Consider the following 27,108-nt stretch of genomic DNA (forward strand, 5'->3'; position numbering starts at 1 on the left):
GATACATGGAAACATCCAGTCCAGCACTATATTTCCTGCGTGCTCGATATGCCATCAATCATAAGCTGTCATATGGAAGGCAGTGTATGTCATAGCAGCAAACGTGCGCTTGCATAACTGTCTTCAGTTCTGGCTAGCAAAAGAATTTCTGAACAAACACTCTTGAAGGATCCATACCGGCATACATCGAAAATTATTTAGAAATCCTGTAGGAAATTTAATTGCTATACCACGTTCATGCCAGTGTACTCGGATGACTAATTCAGCTATCACCTGTCTTCGTCGCGAAAGACAGGGAAGAGTTCTTTGTCTATGTCTGACAAGTAAATCATGGCCCATCTTCCGTGGCATTTCCGAGTGAATGTAATGCTATATCAGTGTCAGACCCGTGACCCCTGTGATCGTCTATCTAGTTCACGTCTAGATCTGTTTGCAGTAGTTGTGGGTACAAGGTTTTGACGCTACTTCTGACAGGCTATAATCCGTGGTCTTATTAATACGATTATGTGGAGTGATTCGGCGAATGCTTTAGGTTAGATCCAAACTGCTGGTAAGCGATTGTCCCCAGTTGAGTGCCCAGAGATATGAACAGCACTTCTACATCCCGATGCTACCACTATCCTAAGCAAGAAAACAGAGATCTACTATCACGAGGTCTAGCTACAAAGTACCTATGTTCATCTTCCTTCTGGAGAAATTGAGCTGCTCCTGATGGTCGGACGTAGAAAACAGTTCTATTCTCGAGATCTTGCTTTTCGTAAGCAGCAAAGAAAATGTATTTGACTTAACAAAGTACACTCATTTTGGAAAGTACTACGCATTACGCGATGGATTCTAAGTTTTGTGTAACACAGAATCGACGTTTTATTGTGTAGCAACATGCTATTGAACAATCACTCCTGCTCTCAAGAACTGTTTTTGAGTTGATGCATTCCACTATAGGCCTGTATCACTTATTCCAGTTAGTTGTTTAATTTTGGAAGACGTCTTATGACTTTTCTCGAGACAGAACATTTAACGTATTCCATTCACAATGGTTAGTGGAACTCAGCTCATTCTGTTTGCCCATGAGACGTGGAAGACAGTACATACCAACGTCTAGTTTGATGCCATGATCCATACAGTTCCACGCTGTCGTCTTAAGAAATTGATATTATATCAAATTTGCTATTTCATTGAGGAGATGCTATCAAATAGCATGTTGTTCTTAAAGGATTCTGATTTAAAACTGGTTTTGTGAACTCCTTTAGAGAATGTTATAGCATCTGGTAGCAATGTGGGATGGCGCAGTGAACGGCTCCTGCCTTAGTACTCAGTCTGGAGGTCCACTGACATAGTAATCCGCTGTACAGATATAAACTTGGAACGTGATTAAGGTCTTAGAACTGCGTCTGAAAGCGATGCATTCCAGATGACTAAGAGGCCATACATCTTCCAATTATATAATTAGAGCAGGGTTATGTGTGACAGTCGTTGGACATAGTGCCCCGAGCGTATAGAAGGCGTAGGTATCTCTGTTTTATAAACTGTCCTTCGTGGTAATGGCTGGTTTTGACACATAGCACATGAGGTGCAATCAGTAATAAGTGCACGCTGGACCTCTCACACTAGGTGTGTTGGAGGTTGCAGCCAGCTGATGCATTTGGTCGAGATGCTGTCATTGATTCAGAGGTGTCCATATGTGTTACATACCTACTCGAAGACAATGCATCGATGAAATGCACTAGTGGCCAGTGATATGCCCCAGGCACATGTGGGCTGTTCGCAAGGACTACATTGGTGGGGTAGTGGAGGTGGCATGGAAATGACCCTCGTAACACAGTGTACAAACATTCCTATTTGTTTCATAGAGGGTGGTAACAAGAAAGTGGGCCACCAACTGCGTGGGGCAACTGTTTAAGCATAACACAAACTGACGTGAACTAATGGCAAGTTAACTGTTGGTTTCGACCTTAGGGTGGTGTCAGAGAAATATAACATTATAAAAGTTGGAAAACCCATTATTTTGGAATTTTCAACCAGTTTAGGATAAGGACCTGATTCTGTACTTCACAGAAGTAATCATCTCGTATTTTATGGATTTCTTGCCATTTTAAAACTAGCACAAATGGTCTGTGACATCAGCAAGAATCTCAGTAATTGTTGCGGATTTTAAACATAAAGAAAAGTTGCGTGGCAAACTGGAAGGATATCTAAGTGTTCAACAAGTCTACCATCTTAATTCTGACATCAAAGGGCTGAGGAAAATCTGTCCACCTTGCAGGCCATTCCAGTATCCTCAGGTCAGCAGTCTTGGACCTCCATCCTCGATTCCAGTGTCTTACAGGCTGTCCTATTATGCCAAGATTGTCATCGTCAATTCGTGGACCTGTATAACGCTTTAGACTGTCCTAAGGTTCAAATGGTTCAAATGGCTCTGAGCACTATGGGACTTAACATCTGAGGTCATCAGTCCCCTAGAACTTAGAACTACTTAAACCTAACCAACCTAAGGACATCACACACATCCATGCCCGAGGCAGGATTCGAACCTGCGACCGTAGCGGTCTCGCGGTTCCAGACTGACGCGCCGAGAACCGCTTGGCCACACCGGCCGGCCTGTCCTAAGGACAGAGTATATGATTTTATATTTGTAACAATAGGGTTAGTCCACCGTCTTGATTTTTCGAATTTCCTGACCTTTTATAGCTCCAGAGATCATGATGATGTAACTGTTAACATCATCATAAAATGGCAATACGGCAGACTGATCCAGAACCTGGTACCGTACATAACTCATGAGGTACCAATTCAGGCTCCACGCTGGTTCGAGGACAAACTGTGTCTTCTGTGAATAATTCATCTCTCTCAAACAGAAAATTGCAGAACGTGGACTCAGACTGTTCAACTGCTAGCAGTCATAGCGATTCTTCTCATCAAAGTTCATCCCATTTCCACGAACTCCATAACTCTTAATAAACGTCAAATAGATCGTTTGATATATTTTCAAAGCAGCTGTTACGAATGTCTAAGAGCGATACTGCAATATTTGCAGACAGTTGAAATAGTCTTCACCACTTCGTATCCCAGTCAAAGAAAATAGTGAGCGTTAAAGCGTGAATTTAACATAAGCAAAACAAAATTAGTGGCCATCAGCAAGGAAGATATATTACACTGTCACATAAACAATAAGGGTAAACTTACGGAATTAGTAAACAAATAGACATGTATGGGAACTAACATTAACGACAGGTATGATAAGTGGCAAGAAATGAACGTCCGTATTGGGGAAGCCAGGCACGTGTTTTGTAAGAGAATAATGTCATCAACAGCGATCACTTATCAAACTGAAAGGAATTAAGTCTATGTTTATATACATTTTCCATCCTTTTCTATGGGACCGAGACGTGGACTTTGACCGAGACGACGGGTCAACGACTTGGGGCATCTGAGATGTGGCTTTACGGTATGACGCAAAGGTAGGCAGACCAAGTTACTAACAACGACACTTTCCCTTAAATTGGAAAAAGAAAAAGAATTCCTAAATAGAATAAAATGTAGAAAGCTACAATATTACGCTTGGATAATGAGGACTGGAAACAGGTAAAAACTGCTGCAGAACATTCTTCGAGGAAAGATACCACGGAAAAGAGAACGAGGAAGATGTAACACATCTTGGCTCGGAATCCTAAGGACACGGGCTTCGCACATAAGCCAGAAACTTTCTCGAAGAGGCAAAAGTAATGTTGTTATGACGTTCACCAGCATCTGGTATGGGTAAGCACTATCAGGAGAAGAAGAGTTGTTTGATAATACTTTGTGCAAGTATTTTAATCCTTATAGTTACCTCTTCCACATCTACACCTACATCTATATTTACATCAGTACTCTGTAAATGACTGTGAAGTGCATGCTAGGGGGTATTTAACACTGTATTAGTTATTAGGGCTTTCACGTTTCATTGGGTGTTTAAGTAGCTCTGTAAGAATTGTAATTAGTCTAATCTTGTCTTCGGGTTCTCTTCTGGAGCGATACGTAAGGCGTTTTGTACAGTAGTACATTCCTATAAGGTGCAGTCAAATGAAACGAAGCAGAAAAAAACAGTAAGATTATTACTTTTTAAAAAATTATCGCGGTAACAATTAATACATTTATCTCAGTGTGAGATAAGATGGTCAGTGCCGTCATGGAAAAATGTTTGCGGTTCTCTACGGGACCATGATTGAACCAGGCATTCACCTATTCTTTCGAAGCAAATAGACAACCAGGAATGTCTTTCTTTAGGGCACCTAAAATATGTACATCGCATGGAGGATTTTTAAGGGTTTCCCAGCGAAACATCTGCAGTGTAGTCGAAACAACAGACACTACAGGTCTGGGAAAGACTTGATGAGATTTTTCTTTTATTGCAAGGATCGGCTACTGGTTGACTTTCTCGAACACGGCGACACAATTAACGCATAATGGTATGTGGACACTCTGCAAAACCTGAAGCGCGCCACCAATTCCATTCGTCCAGTAATGTTGATAGATGGCACCATCCTGTTACAGGATAGTGGCCGCACACATCATGCCAAAGTTGTCTCGACAACGCTGCAGAAGTCTCTCTGAGAAGCCCTTAAAAATCCGCCTTGCAGTCCCAATCTCTTCAGATGCGGTGTCCATACTCTTGGAACCCTGAAGAAAGAAGTTCGGGGCCGTCGATTTGTTCCGGACGTAGAGGTGCACCCTTGGATATATCAAGGGTTCTGTAGCCAACAGCAAACGTTTTTCCATGAAAGCACTGGCCGTCTCGTATCACAGTGGAATAAATTTAGTAACATTTACGACGATTACTTTTGAAATATTAAACAATATAAGCCTACTTAATTTCTCTTCGCCGGCCGCGGTGGTCTCGCGGTTCTAGGCGCGCAGTCCGGAACCTTGCGACTGCTACGGTCGCAGGTTCGAATCCTGCCTCGGGCATGGATGTGTGTGATGTCCTTAGGTTAGTTAGGTTTAAGTAGTTCTAAGTTCTAGGGGACTAATGACCACAGCAGTTGAGTCCCATAGTGCTCAGAGCCATTTGAACCATTTTTGAATTTCTCTTCATCTGCCTCGTTTTTATTAAACTTCTCCTTAGAGATTTATGGTTTATAATTGTTCTTGACAGTTACTTAAGTAGGTTTTGACGGAATAGCGTACGTCCATCTGCAAGCGTTTACGTAGTCAGTTCTTTCAGCATATCCTTGACGCTCTAACATTGGTCAACCAAAAGTGTGACAATTTTTGAGTTTCTTTTTTCTAGACATTCAGTGTTCCCCGTTAGTTCTATTCGGTGCAGATCCCATACATTTGAGCAATATTCTTAGGTGAGTCACACGAGTGTTTTGTAAACAGTTTACTTTGTAAATTGAGTATATTTCCCTAGTATTCTGCCACCAGCCTTACCTATGATTGGGACTATGTTATCGTTCAATTTTATATCATACAAATTGTTACACGCAGGTATTTGTATGTATTGACCAACTTCAAAAGTGACTTATTTTCATTGTAGACATAGGATATTTGTATTTTTAGTTTTTTGAAGTGCAAAACTTTACATTACTGAAAATTTAAAAGGAAGCTTCTGTTTTTCACCACTTAGAAGTCAGCTTGAAGTATTTACTTTCCAAACTGCTCTATCAGCGCTGACAATCGTATATTAAGACTATCTGTAACTAGGCCTACTTTGGGAGCCTTTCTGACAGGAGGTACAGTCGGCAGGTACTCACAGACGACGGAGAGCGTCCAGGTGGCGTCGAGGTGGCTCCCCGGGATGGATGGGTTCTCGGCGCGGCACGTCACGCTGCGGCCGTCATCGTCGGTGCCGGGCACGAAGCTCAGCTCGCTCAGCGTCGCGTTCTCACGCGTCTCCTCCTGTGGCAGAGGGAGTTAATTGACGTCCACAAGTGGGCTTCCTGATTGTGTCGATCGGAACATCACTGTTTATAAGCTCACACATGGGCATCATTATCTACTGGATTAAGGTGATATTAATACCTGCACGTGAACCTTACTCTATCCGATATTTTTCACACAATCTGATAGAAAGTATCTGGACACCTATTGGTTGACATTAATGTGGAGCTCACCAACCTTTGGCCTATATGACGGCTTCAACTCTGCTGGGGAAACTTTCAGTTAGGTGTCTCAACGTCTGTGAAGGAATGGAAGCCGATTTTACCTCAAGAGCCGAAAATAGATAAGGCAGTGATGTCTGCGCTGTGGGCTAGAGTAAACTCGACGTTATAACTATTCTAAAAGGTGTTCCAAGGGATTCAGGACTCTGTGGATGCCAGTCCAGAAATATTACTGCCCACAGACCATTTCCTCAAAGATGTTGCTTTATGACGGCGTGCGTTGTCACCTTGATACAGTCAGCGTCTCCGAACTGTTCCTCTACTACAGACAGTACGAAATGCAGTAAAGCGCATTCATATCCTTCAGCATTTAGCATTTCCGTTACGCGCAATAAGAGGACCACACCATAACCCTAAAATATATATCTATATCGCAACTCTACCCTCTCTGTACTTCGCTGCTGGCGTTACACAACATGGCAGGTAACGTTGTCCACGCATTCGCTAAACCGAAACTTTTTCCATCGGTTAGTCAAAGTGTGTTGCGTGGTTCATCACTACAAATCAGTCGTTTTGAATCATACGCTGTCCAGCGGCTTTGCTCTTTACGTCACCTCAAGCATCGCCTAGCGCTGGCAACAGAACTGTCTGGCTTGTAAGGAACTCCTCGACCATTGTATCCTCTTCTCTTTAACTCGGTATGCACAGTCAGTATGCTATATGCTATGCTGCTAGCACTTTGGAGTTCACAAGGGATTCCTTCCAGTGATTTCATACGATTTTGCGAGTAGAAGCACCCCGGGAAATTGTCCACGGTCCCTGTCTGTCAGTATATGAGGAGTGACTGGCCTCGATTCAGCTGTGGTATGCGTTTCCACTTGGCAGTCGCATCACAGACAGTCGACTTGAACTGCTGTAGAAGGCTCGAGTTGGCCCTGATGTATTTGTCACTCAGGTGACATCCTACGACTTGACCTCGTTCGATGGTACTGGGCTCGTGTAATAGATCCATTCTCCTGTAGCTGCATTTCTACCGGCGGCATAAGAATCCCCGCCTCCTTCAACGCTACAGCGGTAAGTACCGCACTGCGTTAGCGTGTCCGGATACTTTTCGTCAGACAGTTTATTTATTTGAACTGGACCAAAATGGGGCTGCCGTTTCATGGAAACACTATAGGAGAGAAAACTAAAATTACGTAAATTGTTTTTGGATGAAAACTACACATTCAAAGCTCACTGAACGCTCTCTCCAGATTGAATCTGCGTAGCTGACGCGAACACTAACATGTGCGTGCATCACTAAAAGACCGGTTTCCGATTATTGTGCCACGCAAATCGCCTTGGTAATAGACAAAGAAACTTCACATTCTTGGAGATTCTCCTATTTCACCAAGCAGAAGGGCAGTAATGTCTGAAATAATTAAAACCTTAAATAACTGACATTGTACGAATTAATGTGACCAGTGAAAGCTACGAAATTTTGGTCGTTAAACAAAGGTATGTATTCCAATATTTGTTTGACGATTAGAAAAAATTTCTCTCGTTAATGCCATTACAAAAATTATATAAAAAGAATATACTAATTACATTCCGTAAACACACAATGCATTTTAACGACTCGCAGTACATAAAGGTCAGTTTAAAGCGTACATAGGAAATCCAACGCAAGGGCCCATTTAGAGCTGGTAGCCACCCCGAAGTAGTAGTCGGCTTGGTGACGGCGATTTTATAATACACCGACCCTACTCGGCGTCACAAATCTTTTGGTAAAGCGACTGGATAAAAATTTTCTATGTAAATCATTTGAGTTTTCGGAAAATTCTATCTGTTGCAATAAAAACCGTACTGCAAGAAAAGTAGAAGAGCTACATTCACGAACAGTTGACAGGGATATTCGATTATATTGCACGGGAAGAAAACTTAAGGGACACCCGGAGTAGAAAGAGACAAAAATTCCGATTTTTCTACATTTTATTAATCACATGAAATATATATTTGGATGAAAAATTTTGCTGTTGGTTGGATCGTCTTTTCCTTATGCAACTGCACTATCAGTTTACCTCATCACAAATTGCATTAACTCATTTCGCCGGTCTTACTACCGAAGCTGTTTCCCTTAGCAGTGTGTTGGTATTTTTATTTTATAATAGACAACTTATTGTGCGTTGTGGTTTATTCTCGAAGAACCTTCGTTCAAGCATTTTTGGCTATCGAAGCAAACAGGGAATGTGAGTGTTATTCAAATAAATAATGACAAAATAAAGATGAACCTTTAAGATGCGTGCCAAAGGTAGCAGATCGTACTGCAAATATTTGGTAAGCGTGTTTCAGTACAAGATATTTAGCAAAGTAACTAACACAAATGCAGTGCGAATGCATCCCAGTGCTTCATAACAGAGGGTTGATATCAGTGTCTGAGAAGAGATCACTGAAGAAAGTGACACAGAAGCCGCTATAAATGCAAAATAAATTATATTGCTCCACGTTCTAGGAAAAACAGTGAACTCTTGTTTTGCTCTGGCGTATTACCACTGCAATGTTTCTGCTGGGATGAAAACACTAAAATTCAGGTCCAAACATTTAATATATTTATTTCGTGAAGTAGTGATTAACTATAAGTAAATGAGAAACTAGCAAGGTTTTCCGGGTTGTATACAGTGAAAGGACGTAGGAGGGACGACAGGAGTAAAAACTGACTGAAACTGCAGCAGACAATAACATCATAGCGGCTAGAAGAAGGAAAAGAATAATGTTACTTGGTAACAGTTGTGGTGAAGATGATCCGTAGTAAGGAACAAGGCGTTTGAATCATGTAACAGGAAAAGCAAGAAATTTCCTATGAAAATATTAAATGCTTTTTCTTTGTAATTTTCCCACTGGAAACGCCGTATTTTCTCATAAAGTACATGCAGTATTATTCAGAAGCGCTCACAGGTTCCTTTACAACCATTTACAGAGTCACTCATTGACATCTGTTCAACCTGGTTTATTTTATGTAAATTTACATTGTCAAAATTTTAAGGAATATAGAATCCTTGAGAAAAGTCCAATGAAACCTATACGATTAATCCAAAACTTTCTGTTATAGTTAAAGGAGATTACGACAGCATAGTAAGCAAATATGGTGGATATGCAAAATCACTGTTTTTTAGAGTCTTTAAGATAATGGGTCTAGAGCTTAACTGAACAGGAACGAGACAGAGCCCCGTGTTTCCTTCTAAAAGAAACTCTACTGTACCACCCATTTATTTTTTGGTATTATCACATGCAGGATGTCACATTATTACGCTCGGCAAATAGATTGGAGATTGCTCCTTTTCTCTGGATCACTATAAATGGCTGTTCACGGCATCAGTCTGCCCCTGCGGATAGCAGGATAAGATTTTACGCCATCCTCTTCCAGTTAGATTTGTCCTTGAAGATCTACCTCTTTTTGAATCATCAAGAGGTTTTATAGTTGCCTTATTGCCAGGGACCTTCTGAGTACTAAGTGCCCAATTGGAGAAGTTCTCTTAGCTACTAGTACTTGTTACCTGATAAATACATCCGTCGTTTTACCTCTTTCACTTCCTGTAGACAAAAACGGCAGAATTGTTTTTCAGTGTTGGTATTGTTTGATAATGCAAATAACAGATTGGTTACTATGTTTCTGTCGTGAAGTGTACGGCTCAAATCACACATGGTAATTATTTAATTTTGCATTAGACTCGTCATGCAATACTGTCTTCAGGCAACGTGTTGAAACAACTGAAACGGAGAAGATAACATGCCTTGTCGCTAATGGCCTAGCGTATCTGTCAGCAATACAGACACTGGACACGTTGGCAGCTGGTATAACGAAAGCGATAGCAACCTGAATTATGTATATGTTATACTTCAGCTGCACAGTAGAGTAACATTCCCCCGGGAAGAATTACGGTTGTAATTTCCCCTTGCTTTTAGCAGTACCAGCACAGCAACGCAGTTCTGATTGATGTTACAACGCCAGATCAGTCGATCATCCAGACTGTTGCCCCTGAAACTGCTGAAAAGTATGCTGCCCCTCTTCATGAACCTCACAGTTGTTTGGCGTCACGAGGGATAACCCTCCGTTGTGCTTGCCACTAAGGTACGCCTTCCTGTACTGCGAAGGGCGAAGGGACCCAGGGCACCCCCCACCAATGGAAAGTTCTTTGGTTCATGGAGAGTGGGGGGGTGAGTGGGGGGGGGGGGAAATCCACTGTAGAATGTACAATACAACGGCTTCATCTTATTTGGTTACAGCAGTAATGACGATTACATTTATAAGCGAAACGTATCAGCCCCGCCAAGATAATATCAGTAAGAACTCAAATTCTGTTGTTTGCTGTTAACCATTGGCATCATCGTCCTAGTAAAAAATGAAGCCTTACCTCTTGTTATTAAAGAAAATGTTTAACTCTTGCAAGTGGGGCTTGTTGGGAGGCCTTGTTGCTATTATTGCCTGCAGCCACATTTTGTTCATATTAACATTCTGGGACATTTAAATGGCAGGGAAACTGTTTGAATACACTGCAAGAGTTGTAATGTTTTATTTTAGAAATAAGTGGGATGGTATGATACACAGACATTTATAATCACTTGTATTTACAAACGCTTCATACAGAAATGTTGATACTGACTGCTCATTAACTCTTCAGATTATTTAATTTAATCCGCAATCGAAATTGTTCTGACAACACTAAATTTCCATATCGTAATTGGAACAATAACTCTAATCATTATATTTTCAATGATCACATGAATAATTATTCGTGGAACTGTTATGGATCATTTAAATCATTTTTTACAGGTGGGGCACAGGAAATGTCGCACTTTGTCTTCGGGCGTCAACCCTACACAATCTTCATGCACATATTTCATACATTTTTTACAAAGTCTCATGTCGAATATCGTGTCTTCACAGCACACGTGACAAAACCAGCCAACATCTTGCAACACTTTCTTAGAGGCAGAGCTGCTTCTTGCTTCAGCGGAGTCTTTATTTTTGTATTCTTTCTTCTGAATATTGTTTCCTGACAGTGAATGTTTTTTTGCTATGTGTATCTTCCTTAGCCCCAGTGTTTTCGTCGGCAACATTTTTCTTTTAATTCTGTGTGAACAGTGACTTACATACAACTTGCGCGTTGTAATTTAATGCCTTCTTCTGTGGTGTTTGGTTTTCTTTCTTCAGCTTTGGGGTTTGCAAAACTTCCTTGAAAGAACAATCGAGATCTTCAGCTGCGTCACTCTCTTCAAGACTGAAGTCCCTTGAACTATCATTTACTGAATATGACTCGCTTTCTGATGAACTGAAGTCAATGGACTGGCGCCCCTTTTTTCGAGAGACCTTTGGGACTGATTGAGTCTCAGGCAGTTAGCCTGTTTTAGGGACAATTTTCATATCCTCTTCTAAGTCAGGACGCTCAGACAGACGAGAAGGAGCAAATGCACTCTCTGGAATATCTTCTGGATAAAAAGGATAAATCCCTGTTTCACGGAACCCAAACATGACATTACTGGGGATGCTACTTTTGGCCACACCTTGCTGAAGATTTTTCCAAACACACGTCTATTAATTGCTCTATTTTCTTCTCTTTCATGTGTAGACCAGTACTGCTGAACTTCGTCATCCTAGTAAGACTCAAACGGCTTGAATACTGATTTATCCATGGGTTGCGTCTAATGTGTTGTGTTGCTGTGCAAGCATTAAAGTCTGAAATTGTGCTCTTCAGCAACGTCGCAAATTTCAGCGTCCAAATGTGACGATGCTCCATCAAATATCAAAATAGCATCTTTTGCAGGCTGGCATTTGGCAAAATGATTTATCCATTTGACGAATATCGCAGTATTCATTCAGCCCTTTTCTGTCATTTCTACTGCTGTCCCAGGTGGCCAATAATCTTCCCATTCTGGCTTGTGCCGCTTTCCATTGAAAAGTACCTTAGGAGGAATACCCTGCCCAATTGCGTTCTCACATGAGACAATGGTAACATTTACCCCATGTTCTGGGGCAACAAAGTGCAAGCATATCTCACCTTTCTTCGCTAAATCTTCCAGAGACTTGTGGAGTGAGAGGCGACATCAATTTTCGTACATATTGTAGATAAGGTGGGGTTTGTCAAACATGTCCAATTCGGACAAGACCGTTATCAGTTTCTGAAAATGACATTTACAGTAATCTTGTTTTGTTTATCAACTCTTCCTAGATTCAAGTGTTGTGCCTTTATTCTTGCAGTGTCTGCGTGTTTTTGTAGGAAGAGCTGAAGCCACTTGCGCCCAGCCAATGTCTTCGTCTCATTAAAAGGATTCTGCACACTTTTCTTTTCACAATATACATATACACATTTTCTGAGCACTTTTGCTGTAATTGGATACCCAACTTCAGCGAGTTGAAAAATTCTTTGGCAAAGTTCTCTTTCCTGAGCTTCGTCCAAACAAGTTTTTAGTCCCAAACTTTTGATTGTTAATCCAGAACTTATGTGGATGCGTAACGTACGTCGAGGAATCCTGTATGTTTTCGAAGCGGCTCTGACAGGCATCCCTTCAGCAACAGCTTCCATAGCTCGTCTTAAATGATCTGCATCCCATGTTGCTCCATTTAAAACAAACAATTCCAGTGAGCCTGACATTCCTGAATTAGGGTTGTAAAACGATGACTATATATTTTTTAATGTACGATACTTCAGTCATAAATACTAAAAATTATTGATCTAAACGCCCTGTCACAAAGATTACCAAGAAGGAATTTAAAACGTCTTCTTTTGAAATTTCTTGGAACGATGAAATAACAGCTCAGTAAAAATGTATAAAATAATTTAGATTTAACGTAGAGAGTGTAATTACGTGTTACATGAGGTTTACCAGGATACGCTAAAATTAAATCTGCATTGTCAAAAATGGGTTCAAATGGCTCTAAGCACTATGGGACTTAACAGCTATGGTCATCAGTCCCCTAGAACTTAGAACTACTTAAACCTAACTAACCTAAGGACAGCACACAACACCCAGTCATCACGAGGCAGAGAAAATCCCTGACCCCGCCGGGAATCGAACCCGGGAACCCGGGCGGGGGAAGCGAGAACGCTACCGCACGACCACGAGCTACGGACTCTGCATTGTCGTTATGCACAATTCTATACAACAGAGTGCCTAATAAGGCTCACCCGGACCTTCTTTGGAGCGCCACAGACGGGCCTTATTGCAAACAATCAGTTTAAAATGGGTATGCGTTTATTAATTAAAAAGAAACTTGTTATTAGAAAGATAATGCCACTATCTTAATACAGCACAATTTTCTGTTCATAAATACATATTTACTTGCAAAAACATTTCATAACCGAAACCATTGCATTAGGTGAAACGTACCGTGAAAATAAGAAGCAGACGTCCTTCCTTGAACGCCCTAGCACAACTGAAAGTACAATGGCCGGCACGAGAGCGGGTGCGGAAATACACTCCTGGAAATGGAAAAAAGAACACATTGACACCGGTGTGTCAGACCCACCATACTTGCTCCGGACACTGCGAGAGGGCTGTACAAGCAATGGTCACACGCACGACACAGCGGACACACCAGGAACCGCGGTGTTGGCCGTCGAATGGCGCTAGCCGCGCAGCATTTGTGCACCGCCGCCGTCAGTGTCAGCCAGTTTGCCGTGGCATACGGAGCTCCATCGCAGTCTTTAACACTGGTAGCATGCCGCGACAGCGTGGACGTGAACCGTATGTGCAGTTGACGGACTTTGAGCGAGGGCGTATAGTGGGCATACGGGAGGCCGGGTGGACGTACCGCCGAATTGCTCAACACGTGGGGCGTGAGGTCTCCACAGTACATCGATGTTGTCGCCAGTGGTCGGCGGAAGGTGCACGTGCCCGTCGACCTGGGACCGGACCGCAGCGACGCACGGATGCACGCCAAGACCGTAGGATCCTACGCAGTGCCGTAGGGGACCGCACCGCCACTTCCCAGCAAATTAGGGACACTGTTGCTCCTAGGGTATCGGCGAGGACCATTCGCAACCGTCTCCATGAAGCTGGGCTACGGTCCCGCACACCGTTAGGCCGTCTTCCGCTCACGCCCCAACATCGTGCAGCCCGCCTCCAGTGGTGTCGCGACAGGCGTGAATGGAGGGACGAATGGAGACGTGTCGTCTTCAGCGATGAGAGTCGCTTCTGCCTTGGTGCCAATGATGGTCGTATGCGTGTTTGGCGCCGTGCAGGTGAGCGCCACAATCAGGACTGCATACGACCGAGGCACACAGGGCCAACACCCGGCATCATGGTGTGGGGAGCGATCTCCTACACTGGCCGTACACCACTGGTGATCGTCGAGGGGACACTGAATAGTGCACGGTCCATCCAAACCGTCATCGAACCCATCGTTCTACCATTCCTAGACCGGCAAGGGAACTTGCTGTTCCAACAGGACAATGCACGTCCGCATGTATCCCGTGCCACCCAACGTGCTCTAGAAGGTGTAAGTCAACTACCCTGGCCAGCAAGATCTCCGGATCTGTCCCCCATTGAGCATGTTTGGGACTGGATGAAGCGTCGTCTCACGCGGTCTGCACGTCCAGCACGAACGCTGGTCCAACTGAGGCGCCAGGTGGAAATGGCATGGCAAGCCGTTCCACAGGACTACATCCAGCATCTCTACGATCGTCTCCATGGGAGAATAGCAGCCTGCATTGCTGCGAAAGGTGGATATACACTGTACTAGTGCCGACATTGTGCATGCTCTGTTGCCTGTGTCGATGTGCCTGTGGTTCTGTCAGTGTGATCATGTGATGATCTGACCCCAGGAATGTGTCAATAAAGTTTCCCCTTCCTGGGACGATGAATTCACGGTGTTATTATTTCAATTTCCAGGAGTGTAGTTGCCTTGGCCACTAGATGTCATTAGCTATCACTACCGAAGACATTTAGCGCTGTTTTCAAACTTTATATGCTAGAAAATGAGAGTGGGCCTTATTAGGAACCAGGCCTTATTTGGTACATGTACCTCACTGCTATTTCCATCTAATGACATCTCCTTACTGTAGTCAAGCTTTTGTTTCCCTCAATTACGAAAAAAATGAGTCTTCGATGGCTCAGAGTGTCTCCAGTCAGCTGGTCTCTTTTTTAGTCCATTTCTACTGTAACGCTATGCTATCCCAAATTTTGTTCAGTTCCTCCTCATCTGTGATCTGGTCTACTCATGTAATGTTAAACATTCCCCAGCAGCAAGCTGTTTCTAAAGCTTCTGTCCTCTACCTTCCCGAACTGTTTATTGTCCTTGTTTCGCTTCCGCGTAACGCTACAGTCAGATAAATACTTCCCTAGAATTTAGATAACTTATATTTCATTCGTTTGTATTATTATTGTTGTTCTTGTTTTCTTCATGTTTACTGACAGAAGGGAAACAAGTTGTTATTTACCGTACTTTTTGGTTCAAAATGGCTCTGAGCACTATGGGACTTAACTTCTGAGGTCATCAGTTCCCTAGAACTTAGAACTACTTATACCTATCTAACCTGAGGACATCACACACATCCATGCCCGAGGCAGGATTCGAACCTGCGACCGTAGCGGTCGCTCGGCTCCAGACTGTAGCGCCTAGAACCGCACGGCCACTACGGCCGGCGTACTTTTTGGTCTCTGGACTCGAATAGTACGTTTACTTCTTTTTCTACCTCTTCCATATTTATGTCACCCGTGACTCATTCGTTCTTGAGTCACCTCGTCTCCCGTTATTAAATGATTAAATTTAGATTTCATGGTATTTGTTGTGTTACTAATCCGTATCGTTATTTTTTTTTTACTGTTTTGTTATTTCAGATTTTTAGACATACATTCTTGATGAGCATATGCAATTTCTTCTGTAGGAATCACTTTTTCCTGCAGCACTTGGTCTTACTATGGTTTAAGCTCCAATAGGTTTTGGCTAGTATTACGCTCCGTAGCTTTCGATCATTAGCGAGAATGGTTAAAGATGTTATGACTTAAGTAGTAAGAAGCGAATCCAGCACAACAACAATTCTTTGTTTACAGTCACAAAACCCGTATTACAAATAAATTTCCCTAAGTCATATACTGAAACGTCAAAGAAACTGGTTTATTCATGAGTATTCAAATACAGAAATATGAAAATAGACAGAATACGGCGCAGCGGTCGGCAATGCCTCTATAAGACAACAAGGTCAGACGCAGTTGTTACATCGGTTACTGCTGCTACGATGGCTGGTTATCAAGCTTTACGTGAGTTTGAACGTGGTATTATACTCGGCGTACGGGCGATGGAACACACCATCTTCGAGGAAGCGATGAAGTGGGGATTTTCCCGTACGACCATTTCATGAGTTTACCGTGAATATCCGGAATCCGTTAAAACATTAAATCTCCGACATCGCTGAGGCCGGAAAGAGATCCTGGAAGAACGGGGCCAACGACGACTGAAGAGAATCTTTCAACGTGACACAAGTGCAATCCTTCCGCAAATTGCTGCTAATTTCAGTGGTGGGCTATCAACAAGTGTCAGCGTGTGAACCATTCAACGGAACGTCATCGATATGGGCTTTCCGAGCCGAAGGCCCAATCGTGTATCCTTGATGACTGCACGATAAAAAGTCTGACACCGTCACCACCGACATTGGGCTGTTGATGACTGAATACATGTTGCCTGGTCGGATGAGTCTCGTTTCAAATTGTATCGTGCAGATGGACGTGTAAGGGTATGGAGACAACCTCATGAATCCATGGACCCTGCATGTCAGCAGCGAACTGTTCAAGCTGGCGGAGGCTCTGTAATGGTGTGGGGCGTGTGCAGTTGGAGTGATATGGGAACCCTGATACGTCTAGATATGACTCTTACAGGTGACACGTCTTTAAGCATCCTGCCTGATCACCTGCGTCCATTCACGTCCACTGTGCATTACGACGGACTTGGGCAGTTCCAGCAGAACAATGCTACCCCTCACACGTTAAGAATTTCTAGCTACAGAATGGCTCCAGGAACGCCCTTGTCACTTTAAACACTTCCGCTGGCCACCAAACTTCCCATACATGACTATTATTGAGCATATCCGGGATGACTAGCAACGTGCAGTTAGAAGAGATCTCTACCACCTCGTACTCTTATCGGTTTGTGGACCGCCCTCAGACTTCATAGTGTCAGTTCCCTCCAGTACTACTTCAGACACTAGTGGAGTCCATGTCACATCATATTGCGGCACTTCTGCGTGAGCGCGGGGACCCTACACGATATTAGGCACATGTACCAGTTCTTTGGCTCTTTAGCGTATGTCAGTATTACAAAATCAGAGATATCGTTGTCTTTGAATAAATCAGTTCCGAGCAACAGACAAGTTTATTATTGCCTTCCACTAACAGTTGAAAAGCATCCTAAAGAAACCTGGCCCCCCACTTGGATCTGTACTCAGCCCGTCTGTTCTATTTGTCGTTCAGTGGCTCACAAGTGTAGATACGAAACAACTGATGGGGCGTGGAGAGGAGGATACACACAGACACCGTACCTTGATCTTGCGCAGCTGGCGCCGGCCCTTGTACCAGGTGATGACGGCGGGCGGCCGCGACCCGGCGGCCTCGCAGCTCACGTGGTAGCGGCGGCCCGCCTCCAGCGCGCCCTGCGGCTGGCTCAGCCACACTTCCAGCGGCGGCACTACGCAACCCAACACACAGCACTGCAGTTTACAACTCATTCTACGTTACATATAATTAAGAAAAGAACTTTGGTTACGACAGAGCTGCGTCTGTCTCTGCCAGCTATTAACGCAACACTGCACGAGAAATAACAGATAAAATTACTGAGTGCCAATCGTAACATTTAACACAGAAGTATTCTGAGATTATAATACTTTGAGACATTTCTGCGTTTGTTACTAACCAAAAATGAAGTATCCTCTGCCATGAACTTCTTTACGTTTATGTAATTTATAAATAGTTCAAATTACACCAAATGTAACTTTTCTTACATCTAACAACTTTGCGCCATTAATTTATAACATAGAAGATGAAGATCAGTTTTTATAACAAATATAGTGGTTATGGAATCCTAGTGTGTAATGAAACATTATTTAACTACAAAAAGAGCACAACTAAAAGAGCACAAGTATTCCCTAACATGCCAGTAATTACGTTGCTTCGGAATGTTATCCCTACATTTACAAGACTACCTTGACCTTGAGGTCATGACTATAACTCTCACTTACGGCATGTTGTTACTCAAAATGACAGAATTTGCTCGCAGGACATAAAAAATTAAGGTACTACATATTAAGTATTTAGTTATACACAACCCAAACTTGGTACAAAGATATAGTGGATGAAATAGGTGGAATGAAATCACAACATTATTCATAAAGGTGCATCCCATCTCTCACATATACAGTGCCGAAGTACGTATAGCTTTTGGCGTCAGGAAATACCTTCCATTTATTTATAGACATCTACATAAATCAAATATGGAGATACTTATTTTAATTGCGGGACAATTTAGAAAAAAATCTTAAGTAATTCAAGACAGGGGAATCATATTTTCTTGAATATCGTATGGAGGATTTGCATCACCTGTGAGCTCTGTTCAGTAGGTTGCACTTTAATACAACCAGCCTCCAGCGCAATTAATTTCCTGGATTTACAAAAGAAACTACTTCCTTAATCTGTTATTGGGAAAATGTTGTTTCATTATGTTTAGATAACAAAACTATAGTAGAAAAGATACCCTTGGCAATTCGTACCTTGTGACAAGACATACATTTGTGCTTGCAGGAGCACGATCAACAGAAAACTGAAGCTGCCTCCGCCTGGAGATGCACTCATACTCCAAATAGGTATTAACAGGGCAATACGTAAAAACCTACTGGCAGTATCAAAGTCATAACTATTACGATAGTGAGATAGGGAACACATCAAATAAAATTTAAGAAACGTGACAACTTCTTGCATAGTTTTCACTGTTCTAGAAATATTTCTTACCAAATAGCCAGAGTTCTTGAGACTCATGAAACCTGTTCGAGTTCTTAACAGTAAAAACATAGAGCAGACACTTCCACACGTAAGTAACGAAAATTACAAATAAACTTGAAGCTGAAACACGTTAACAGCACATTTACTTCACACAGACAAGAAGGAAATTTCACGTTAGGTATAACGGATATCAGTAAGTATTTTCACGTCAAAACTGTAAATTCGTAAGTAAAACTCACCATCAAGAAAGATTCTATGTACCAGAAGTAACTGACGCTCACCATTCTTCACATCGAGTATATACATTTACAAGTTTTCTGAATTTGTAAATAAGCTGAGAGGCAGTACCGAACAGAAAGAACGGAAACTACTTACGTAACAGTTCTTTATGAGAAGAGCGTTTCTCTTGCAAACTGCGTTACAGTGTTATTCCACCTTCCTCACTCCCTATTTGATTGTTTAATGAGAAATTGTATAAAACAAAAGAATTCCCACTGAGTCTTCATGAGCATTAATTTGGCGCATCACGTATTTGCGATTATGTCAGACATTGCGCTCGAATGCACGGTGCGCAAGACTCTTGACATTAGCCAGTCTCAGGGTGTCCGACACATGGGACACAGCGCATCTGACGTCACTAAGGCCTCCGTGCCAGGTGTGTAATGTGATTACTTCGATCTGGTTAAGACGGTCGCTAGCAGACACTTACTGTTAGCAGCGTATTGAAGGCTGGACTCGCTATATAACACTGGACACTGAATCACCAGGCAGATTAGACACTCGCTAATTCACGGCTGAAACGCCACGCAGAACCACGCACTGACGTACAGAACTCGTCGCTCATTTAAACGCGTCTGTCCATCAGACGTTTTTTCGGAACCGAGATTGGTATACACACCGATACTGCTCTCTCGAGCACTGCATCTGAACGGTAGTTGTTCCCTGTCTCCAGTGTCCACGTAGTTCAGTCTCACTCGCTCCCATGCAGATGAGCTCTCACCGATTGTTACTCAAAAGGCGCATGGCTTTTGCATGGGGCTATGGGGCTAAGGAGACATGGAGGGCACCTAGGTCATAATGCACTTCAAGGCAGAGGTAGCACAACGAGCCTGCACACACCGCAACTTCGTGGCCCATGCGCATCTACAAGCAGTTCCACATGTAGTGTACGCAATAATATTAAATGTAATGTCCACACCGACATCTCTGGCAGTGGTCTAGAATCTGTACTCAATGTGCTTTTGTACAGTGTTCTGATAAACTGTGTGAGAGTTGAATATTTTTTGTCGGTTGCAGCTTTCACTATTTGCACTTATTTACAAACAATTTAAAGGCTGAAAAATGTGCAATATTTATCAAAAATGTCTTCAGAGGATCGTTATGAAACTATTTAATTCGAACGAGGCAAACTGGATGCTTCAAGTATCCGAAACATGGCAGCCATCTGTCTAAAGCGTGGGAACATGACTATGGGATGTCCACGATGTATTGGCCTGCAATGTCTCCGGGTGCAAATCCGGTCGGAAATGTTTGTTCGTATATCAAGATGAAGCTTAAAGGAAAGCCAATATATACTTTGAAGAAGCTGTTATATCAAATGAGGACGATATGGCGGCGATCATTACCAACAGAACATGCCGAAAATCTCGTGAAGAACATGCCAAAAAGATGCGAAGCTATAATCGGTAATGGCGGCAATTGGATTAACTACTAGATAGCTGTGCAGTTAGTAATAACTTGTATTTTCATGGAAACATACATTTACAATAGTGTCTTTTATTTCATACAGATAACGGCGAACACTTTCTTGTGGAACTGACTGTATGTGAGTTGCGCGTGTCTGTGAGTGTCGCGGTGGTGGCTATGTCTTTAGGTGAGACAGCGTCGATCATGGCCGGCAACTTTGGCCAAGCTGTACGAAGTGTATCGCATATCACAGTCGAGTGAGCAGAGTGTGTATCTGTAAGTAGTGTTCTAATTTAGTTCTTTTCGTAACTCACTCTAATTACTTTGCTTATTGCTTAAAATGACATTTCCCGGTATGTTCAATAATATATGTTACTACATGGAAAACCGTAAAATTTATTTTTAAAATATTAGCCAACATGTATATAAACATGCAATAAATAAAATGAAAGGAAATGTTGCATGCTCAAACATGGAAAGAGGTCGCCTGGGATAAGGAATGGTAAACGATGATAGCAGGGCATGAGTAATGTGTTCAGCCCGACAGCAGGTTCGTAGGTAGGCAGAAGTGTTCTCATGCATACAATTATTACTTCGAATGAAATGGAATACCTGATTAGTATAACAGTGGCACTTAACTGAGCATCATACATACTTTCTTGCTTGATCTTGTGCTTTAATTTTTCCCTCTCAAGTTCCCCACAGAAAGCCCCTACATTCAGTATGTAAATACAACAGCACTCCCTATATGTGTGGGAATGTTTTAGGATTTTATGAGGAATACTGTACTATGCTTCCCTGCTCCCTACAAGTCAAAGGATACATGCGTATAGAACACTTCTAGGATGCTATCAAACAACAAGTGCTTGTATTGCAACCAGCTGTGACTTCTGTCAACTTCAACCGATCATCATGACAGTGCATCTAGGCGTGAACTCAGAAAACAACTGTGAAGTAAACGGCGTATACTGTCTAATATTGTAGCCTATGTTAGGGGTCTCTTCCCGTTCAAGTAGAGTTTGGACCGCTACTTAAATGCCTATGAGCTCACTGTAATCTATTTTTCTCTTCCCGATCTAGACGCGTAGGGGGCAATGCTGATTCTTGAAACAATGTAAGCAGTTTCTTACTAGATAATCTGTGTTATCTTAGAGCGTGTGTCAGTACAAGTACTTCATTATTTCCGTGACGCTGTCTCGGAGTCCAGTAAACCTATCACCTTTTTGCTGTCCTTCTATGCGTATATTCATTACCCTCTGTGAGTCCTATCTAGTACACGCCCCGCACATTTGAGTAATATTCTAAGAAGAATGACAAAAGTGTTGTGTAATCAGTTTCCTTTGCAGACGCACTGCATTTGCCCAGTCTCCCACCGGTGAACCAAAGTCTTCCGTCTGGCTTACATTTGACATGTCCTGCATGAAAGGGGCAGTGTCTTTGATTTTTAATCAAAACGTCCTCGGTCCCGGGTTACAACCCCGCCACTGCTTACGCATTTAATAAAAGTCATCAGCATTGACGGACGAAGACTCCAAGCATAAGAAGTCACCCTCACTTTGCCAATGACCTGTTCAAAGACAGCGGAGGAGTGATGAGAGTTTCAGGGACTCTCTTGCCCTTGCGGTTGGAAACTGCCCCTAAAGGAGGAAGAATCAGCTATATCCAACGGCATCAGGATGCAGAAGGCAATGAAAAGCAATGCAATTACAGACAGAACATGTGGCCCGTAATTGAAAAATTGTCGTGATGATCTTTCCACTGGCAAAAGGTTTCGGAATAATCAATCCATTCGAATTTGAAGGTGGCGACTGCAAAGGAAGACGACGTCATTAGAAACATATTGAATAATCAACGATAGGATAACGTTCTACTAGTGGGGGACATGGAATATAAGATACTTAAAAATGGTAGGGAAGCTAGAAAACCTGTAAAGGGAAATTCAGGGGTCCAATCTATATATTGTGGGTGTCGATGAACTGAAATGGAAAGAAGACAAAGATTTCTGGTTAGATGGGTATAGGATAGGATTACTAGCAGCAGGAGCAGGATGCGTTATCAACAGGAAGGTGGCAAAGAGAGTGAGTTGCTGTGATAAGGCCGTTCTCATCAGAATACACAGCACACCATCACAAACGATGGGCCGGCCGCTGTGGCCGTGCGGTTCTAGGCGCACCAGTCCGGAACCGCGCTGCTGCGACGATCGCAGGTTCGACTCCTGCCTCGGGCATGGATGTGTGTAATGTCCTTAGGTTAAGTAGTTCTAAGTCTAGGGGACTGATGACCACAGATATTAAGTCCCGTAGTGCTTAGAACCATTTGAACAAACGATGGGGGGGGGGGAGTGGGCTGGAATGCAATTGTAGGGGAAAGAGTGGAAGAAGAGGTTACGAAAGAATATGAGCTAGGTAACAGAGAGGAGAAAGACTAATAGAGTTCTGCAATAAATTTCAGCTAGTAACAGCTAATACTCTGTTCAAGAATCACAAGAGGACGGGGTATACTTGGAGAACGCTGGGAGATACGGGAAGATTCCAGTTAGATTATATAATGGTCAGGCAGAGATACTGATATCAGGTATTGGACTGGATGGCGTACCCTGGAGCAGATACAGAATCGGGCTACTATATAGTAGTGATGAAGGTTAGGGTAAAATTTAAGAGATTGGTCAGGAAGAATGAATACGCAAAGAAGTGGGGTACGGAAATACTAAGGAATGAAGAGATACGCTTGAAGTTCGCTAAGGCTTCAGTACTACGATAAGAAATAGCTCAATAGGCAGTTAAGTTGAAAATATCTCTAAAAAGGACAATCACATAAGTGGTACATACGTACAGAGAAGGTAACTACGGAGAAACCATTGGAAACAGAAGTGATACTTCAGTTGATGGACGAAAAAATGTTCAGCGAAATTCAGAAATACAGTAATACAAGTCGCTGAGAAATGAAATAAATAGGAAATACAAGGAAACTAAGAAGTAACAGCTGCATAAAACATGTGAAGGAATCATAAGGAAATGACTGCCAGAAGGACTGACTCAGCATATAGAAAAGTCAAAACCACTTTCGGAAAATCTAAAAGTAAGTGTTAACATTAGTAGTGAAATGGGAATTCTAATGTTAAACACATAGGAAAGAGTGTATAGGTGGAAAGAGTACAGTACACTAAAAGCCTCTATGAGGGGAAATCCTGTCTGATGTGATAGAGGATGATACAGGGGTCGATATAGAACAGATGGAGGGCATAGTATTACAATCAGAATTTAGAAGAGCTTCAGATTAAAGCTTGAGATTAAATGAGGCAGTAGGGACAGATAACGTACCAACACAATTTCTAAAACCGTTTGGGGAAATGGTAAAAAATGAAATATTGACGTTGAGGTGTAGAATACACGACCCTGGCGATATACCATCAGACTTCCGGAAAACCATTATCCACATAATTCGAAGAGAGCAAGAAGTGATAAATGAGAGAATTAGCTTATGAGCTTATGCATCTAGGTTGCTGAAATGAATAATATATTGAAGATTGGAAAAGAAACTTGAGGGTGTGTTAGGAGATCAGTTTGGCTTTAGAAAAGTGAAGGCACCAGAGAGGCAGTTCTGATGTGCGGTTCATAATGGAGGTAAGACTGAAGAAAAATCAAGACACGTCTTCAGATATGTCGACCTGAAAGAAAGGTTCGACAATGTCAAATGGTGTTGCAAGATGTTTCAAAATCTGAGGAAAGTAGGGTACCGTATAGACAGAGACGTACGAGAGCCAAGAGGGAATAATAGGAGTGGAAGACGAAGACCGGACAGCTCACCTTACAAAGTGTGTAAGACCGGGATGTAGTGTTTGGCTCTTATTGTTCAATCCATCCATCGAAGAAGCCATGCTGGAAGTAAAACAAAGTTTCAAGAGTGGAATTAAAATTCAGTGTGAATGGATATCAATGATAAGATTCGCTGATGACATTGCTATCCTGAGTGAAACTGAATAAGACTGACATGGTCCGCTGAATAGAATGAGCATTGTAATAAGTACAATATATGGATTGAGAGTAAATAGAAGAAAGCCGAAAGTAATGAAAAGCCGCAAAAATAATATTGGTGCCCACAAAGGAGGTGAAGTTAAGGAATTCTGCTATCTAGGCGACAAAACAACCCATGACGGAAGGAGCACAGAGGACATAAAAGGCAGACTATCACTGGCGAGAAAGGCATTTCTGACGAAGAGATGTCTGCTATTATCAACATAATGCTTCATTTGAGTAAGACATTTCTGAGAATGTACGTTTGGAGAATAGCATTGTGTGGTTGTGGAATACGGGCTGTTGGAAACAGGAACAGAAGAGAATCGAAGCATTTGAGATCTGTTGCTACACACGAATGTTAAAAATTAGGTGGACTGATACGGTAATGAATGTGGAGGTTCTGCGTAGAATCAGAAAGGATAGGAATATATGGGAAACCTTGAAAAGGAGAAAGGACATTTATAAAGTCAACAGGGAATGACTTATATGGTATTAGAGGGAGCTGTAGAGGATAAAAGCTATAATGGAAGACAGCGGTCGGAATACATCCAGCAAATAATGTAATTTCCGAATACATCCAGCACATAATGTAATTGAGGACGTAGGTTGCAAGTGCTATTCTGAGATGAAGATGTTTGCGCAGGAGAGGAATTCGTGGTAGGCCACACACAAGAAATAAATAAACAAATAAAATTTCTACACCAAAGTATTATCGTTGTCATAGATAATGGCTTTTCTGAGGATTGTGAAGCGCACAACCTCTAGTTTTGGAATAAAAGAAGTTGCCAATTATTGCGTCACTTTAAGCTCATATCAAATCGGCCTGGATTTTTATGCAACTTTTTCTCGGTTAGTACGTTTTAGGCAATTCTTAATTTTAACAATAATATTGTCTGCCAGTTGATTCACATACATTATAAATGGTAATTCGTTCCAGTAGACTTCCATTGGGCACCTCTGAAGTGACTTCTGTTTCTGTCACTTACACTTAATTCAAGAAAACATTTACATCACTGGTATCATGAAATTCTCAGTTCACCCACAAATTATGTTTGACACATCCACATAATCTTAATTTTCTTAAGAAACTTTGGTGTGGCACCGAGTCATATTCTTTCCGAAAGTCAGGAACTACTGCGTTCAACTGCTTGCCTTGATCCACAGCTTTCACAATGTGATGTTTGAAGAACTGGGCAGTAGTTCTACGTTTTCTTTTGTAGAAGAACATTTAAAAGCGTTCAAATGAGTTGGAAGTTACAATTTTTGTTTCGATAGCCTCAATTTTCATTCTGGTGCCATTCATGAGCTTAACAATAGGATTTTTTATATTAATATTTATAAACAATTATGTGTATTTACAAGAAAAAAGTGATACAATAATGTTAAAATGTCAAGGAATTTCAAGTGTTAGTACCTCTGGAGTTTAACTTGAAACAGAATATATGCATCTAAGACTTTTTTCTTTGCTTCAACGGGATTAACGTGTCGTTCTGTCTTTAGAAGTAATAATGAAAGTGTAATGACACATTAATCCTGGCTTTCATGTAGTCGTGCAGAGCAGACTGAAGTATTACGAGTTTTTTTACATGTCGAAGGTTTGATATGTCCTCCATCACCAGGAAGTTAAAGTCCATTTTTTCAGGTTAGTTTAATGTACTAGAGTTTTGGCAGTGAAGAACATTTCACGAGTTCGATCACATTGCACCTTCGCGATCGAACGTACAGTGTCTATAACAACCTTCTTACAAAGACATGTTGTATTAAGATTGTGTAATATTATGCTTTTACGACTGATGACTTTGCAGAGCTGGAAGCATAGTATACGCGATACGTATTACAGTCTCGGCAACGGAGTCACGACCAACGGTCATATTCTATAATCTCTCGTAGATAAACTTTATTTACTTCCTTACTATTAATACAGCCAAAAATTTACACATCGCTTGCTCAAAAGCGGACAGTATCGCAAGGTTCTGTCAAATCGTTTCCCCCAGCCGTAATGACGAGGTGCACCAGGTGTTAGCATATACTGTTACGCCTTTATGCCGTTTCATTTGAAGATAGAAATCCGTTTCCAATACGTAGCTAGCTTTGTCCCTTGTGATGGACAATAAAATGGAATACTCAAAATGAAATCTTCAGACCCGTTAGGCGGCGTCGTGATGTTCTTCGACCCTCTGAAATTTGGTGGAACACCTATACAGATATGGTACACTAGTTAAGATATTTTCGAGAGAAGCTCGATTAAAACCTCAAACTGATTAAGGTTTTCAGTAGTTCTCCCAAAACAACTGAAGAGGGGTGATTTCTGATACAGGGCGATACTTATTTTCTCGGGAATCGTTTTCTAATCCGAAATGATG

General features: G+C 42.0%; 1 protein-coding gene across 1 annotated transcript in view; it reads right to left on the minus strand.

Moving 5' to 3' along the window:
* The window catches only part of LOC126195038 (nephrin-like), a 451,536-nt gene that overhangs the window by 61,217 nt on the left and 363,211 nt on the right, over window positions 1-27,108 (minus strand). Inside the window, exons 6-7 of the mRNA XM_049933515.1 lie at window positions 17,591-17,736; window positions 5,733-5,877 (exon numbers count right to left, since the gene is read on the minus strand). Of these exons, the coding sequence (XP_049789472.1) occupies window positions 5,733-5,877; window positions 17,591-17,736 (291 nt within the window). The remainder of the gene's footprint in view (window positions 1-5,732; window positions 5,878-17,590; window positions 17,737-27,108) is intronic.

Source organism: Schistocerca nitens, chromosome 1 (genome assembly GCF_023898315.1).
Source record: "Schistocerca nitens isolate TAMUIC-IGC-003100 chromosome 1, iqSchNite1.1, whole genome shotgun sequence".
Classification (NCBI taxonomy): domain Eukaryota; kingdom Metazoa; phylum Arthropoda; class Insecta; order Orthoptera; family Acrididae; genus Schistocerca; species Schistocerca nitens.